The sequence below is a fragment of the Bison bison genome, unplaced genomic scaffold (genome assembly GCF_000754665.1).
Source record: "Bison bison bison isolate TAMUID 2011002044 unplaced genomic scaffold, Bison_UMD1.0 scf7180017864526, whole genome shotgun sequence".
Taxonomy (NCBI): domain Eukaryota; kingdom Metazoa; phylum Chordata; class Mammalia; order Artiodactyla; family Bovidae; genus Bison; species Bison bison.
The window spans coordinates 1781586-1785350 of record NW_011495077.1 but is presented as its reverse complement, the minus strand read 5'-3'; the positions used below and the strand labels follow the sequence as shown (position 1 = coordinate 1785350).

Genomic DNA, 3765 nt, shown 5'->3' with positions numbered 1-3765 from the left:
AGAGGGGCCGCGGGGGCCCCGCAGCCTGCGGGTGTCTTCAGAGCGGTGAGCGGTGCGCTCCGCGGCTGGGAGCCACTGCCGGCTCCCTTCTCCCGCGCTCTACCGCTTTCCCTTCTTCCCTCGTACCTCTTTTCCTCTTTTTCCCATTTTCCTCTCCCTCGATTTCTCTTCATCCTGCCTCCTCTTCTGCCTGTTTGCTTTTTGTGCCCCTTCCCTGTCTCCCCAACCCTTCTCTCTCCCTCTTGTCTTGCTCCATCTCCTCTTCCTCTTTGCCTTTTTCTTCCTTCACCTTTCTCTCCTTTCCTGTCTTCCTTTTCCCGCTTTCCTTTCTCTCCCCGATCCTTCCCTCTCCCCTCCTCTCCTCTTCCCTTCCCGCTATCCTGTTTCCCACTCCTCTATCCCCTGCCTTCTCTTCGTCCCGCCTCCCTCCCAGGTCCCCGGCTTCCCTCCGGCTTCCCTCTTCCCTCGGGAAGGAAAGGACTGTCAGGTGTGTGTCTGCTCTGGGGGAGGAGGGGCGCAGCCACAGCCACTTGAGGGGTCCCCCCAGGAGGAGAAGGGGGAGACAGCGGTGGGAAGGGTCCTCTCTCTACCTTCCTTCCCTCATCCCCTCCCAGCTGCCCCTTCTCCCAGAATGAAGTTCTTAGCTGGGGCGGCCTGGTCTGACCCCCGCAGTTGCAGCCGCCCCTTTCTGCTTATCACAGTGCTGGCCGCCCTTCCACCCATTCTGGAGCCTGGTACCCAGGACTCCTCTCTGCCTTTCAGACACCCAGACTACCTCCTTTGATCTCTTTCCTCCTGTCTCTTGCCATTCTTTCTCTGTCTCTGCGGACAGTCCCTGAGTCTTGTTCTCACTCTGCATCTCGCTGTGTCTCTAGCCTCTGGGTCTGCCTCCCGAGTCTGGCTTCTACCGCCCCCCTTTTTTCAGCTCCCCCCTCCCACTCTGTCTGTGAGCCCGGTCCCCCTTCAAGGACTTCAGCTAGCAGTGAGCCAGGGAGCAGATTCTGGAGAGGAGGGGTTCCTGTAGAGGACAGACTTTCACAGGTTCTCAACCCTGTCTGAGGCAGCCCTCCTTATCATTTCAGCCTGACCCTCGGCACCCTGAGACCACACCTCCATGAATCCCAATTCCTGGATTTTAAGCCCTTTCCATGGTAGCCCCCATCTCCTCCATCACCTAGCTGCACACTCACCCTGGGAGCTCAGGGGCCAGATTTATGCTTCCAAGCCCTCCCAGCATCCCCTCTCCTATTTTCTTCCCAAGCTTTCCTATTCAGAGTTGACTGGCCAAAGATTTATCAGCTTAGAGGGCTGGAGGTGAATACAGGCAGAGAGCCTGGGTGGAGGGAAAGATCAGCCTGCTCTCGTTCTCATTCTGGGTTCTGGGCAGTAGGGTATCTGGTTCCTTGGAGGTCTGATCTTTGGAGCGTCTAACTTTGGGAGGAGATGGTAAAGGTTTCCTCAACCCTGATCAGCTGCCTATCCTGCAGGTGTGGATCCATGGGGTAGCCCCAACGCCTCTGCCCCTCTGCCCCAGCCAGCTCATGCCTCAGCACCCAGGAGCAGTGAACAGAGCCTTGGCTGGAGCCCAAACATGTGGGGCCTGGTGAGGCTTCTGCTGACCTGGCTGGGTGGCTGGGGCTGCATGGGGCGCCTGGCAGCCCCAGCCCGGGCTTGGGCAGGGTCCCGGGGGGGCCCAGAACCATCACTGCTTCGGACCCGAAGGAGCTGGGTGTGGAACCAATTCTTTGTCATTGAGGAGTACGCTGGACCAGAGCCTGTCCTCATTGGCAAGGTAAGGCTCAGCCCCTCCCACATCTCCCCTGACTCTCAAGGCTCTCCTCTGCAACTTCATCACTTCTGCAATGACCTTGGTCCCTGAGGATTCCCAACACTGTCCGCAATCCTAGAGGTAGACTCTTTAACTTTCTGTCACCATTCTTGGAACCTGCTGCCATCTTTCCCTGACCCCTACAGCTGCACTCAGATGTGGACAGGGGTGAGGGCCGCACCAAGTACCTGCTGACCGGAGAGGGCGCAGGCACCGTATTTGTGATTGATGAGGCCACAGGCAATATCCATGTCACCAAGAGTCTGGACCGGGAGGAGAAGGCACAGTACGTGCTATTGGCCCAAGCCGTGGACCGAGCCTCCAACCGACCCCTGGAGCCCCCATCGGAGTTCATTATCAAGGTGCAAGATATCAACGACAACCCACCCATCTTTCCCCTCGGGCCCTACCATGCCACAGTGCCCGAGATGTCCAATGTGGGTGAGTACCCTAGGTCTGGACATCCTGGAGTGCCCTCACCTCTCCTTCCCTCACTGCTTTCTGCCCCAGAACCCATCTCCTTCAATTCAGCCCTGCTCGTGTCTAGGTCCCACTCATCTGCTTTTCTTCCCCACGTGGCTCTGTCCTGGCTGAGTGGGGTGCCGGAACCCCCTGCAGGGACATCAGTGATCCAGGTGACTGCTCACGACGCTGATGACCCCAGCTATGGGAACAGCGCCAAGTTGGTATACACCGTGTTGGATGGACTGCCTTTCTTCTCTGTGGACCCCCAGACTGGTGAGGCTAGAGCTCGGGAGCCAGGTGAGGCAGCTGTGGGATCAGGCAAGCCTGACCCATCGTCTCTCCCTAGGAGTGGTGCGGACTGCCATCCCCAACATGGACCGGGAGACGCAGGAGGAGTTCTTAGTGGTGATTCAAGCCAAGGACATGGGCGGCCACATGGGGGGGCTGTCGGGCAGCACCACGGTGACAGTCACCCTCAGCGATGTCAACGACAATCCCCCCAAGTTCCCTCAGAGTAAGGGGCCAGTGCCGCCACCTGAGCCATCCTTTGACCACCCCACCCCACCCCTGTCGCCTCTGGAGAAGCCTCCTCCCACCCCTTCCCCCAGCCAGGCCTGGGAGAAGGACGTGCTGGGGGAGGGAGGAGGGCTGGGAGCCTCTCTAAGAACATCTCCCTCCATCCACCCCAAGGCCTGTACCAGTTCTCTGTGGTGGAGACTGCTGGGCCGGGCACCCTGGTGGGCCGGTTGCGGGCCCAGGACCCAGACCTGGGGGACAACGCCCTCATGGCATACAGCATCCTTGACGGGGAGGGGTCGGAGGCCTTCAGCATCAGCACAGACTCCCAGGGTCGAGATGGGCTCCTCACTGTCCGCAAGGTGAGTGCTTCAGACCCACTCACACCTGCCTCCTGCCCCAAAGGACAGGCTTCTCACCAGGCTAGATTAGACTTGGGATCTCTGTGTTGGAGCTCAGAGATTGTGGTCCTCGCCTCATCCTTCAGATGAGAGTCTGGGGCTCAGAATGGGCGAGTGACTGGCTCGAGGACTTTGCACAGGGCAAGTCTTTGATGGAACTGGGGGCAGACCTGGAGTTCTGACCAAGTAATCTGCCCCCCACCACCCTGACCACTGAGGCCACTGCCCCTCTGGTGCCCACCTCCCTGAGGCCTGCACCTCCCTCAGTAACTTCATCTCCCTCACCATAGCCCCTAGACTTTGAGACCCGTCGCGCCTACTCTTTTCGCGTGGAGGCCACCAATACGCTCATCGACCCAGCCTATCTGCGGCGAGGGCCCTTCAAGGATGTGGCCTCAGTGCGCGTGGCTGTGCAGGACGCGCCAGAGCCACCTGCCTTCACCCAGGCTGCCTACCACCTGGCAGTGCCTGAGAACAAGGCTCCTGGGACCCTGGTGGGCCAGGTGTCAGCCACGGACCTGGACTCCCCAGCCAGCCCCATCAGGTGAGCTGGCG

The 3765-nt window shown here is 59.7% G+C and overlaps 1 protein-coding gene across 1 annotated transcript in view; it reads left to right on the top strand.

The window, feature by feature from the left end:
- The first annotated feature begins 1408 nt into the window (after positions 1 to 1408).
- Positions 1409 to 3765, top strand: part of CDH24 (cadherin 24, type 2) — an 8381-nt gene continuing 6024 nt past the window's right edge. Inside the window, exons 1-6 of the mRNA XM_010831410.1 lie at positions 1409 to 1792; positions 1975 to 2269; positions 2447 to 2566; positions 2640 to 2807; positions 2984 to 3171; positions 3501 to 3754. Coding sequence (XP_010829712.1) covers positions 1592 to 1792; positions 1975 to 2269; positions 2447 to 2566; positions 2640 to 2807; positions 2984 to 3171; positions 3501 to 3754 — 1226 coding nt within the window. The 5' untranslated portion in view covers positions 1409 to 1591. The remainder of the gene's footprint in view (positions 1793 to 1974; positions 2270 to 2446; positions 2567 to 2639; positions 2808 to 2983; positions 3172 to 3500; positions 3755 to 3765) is intronic.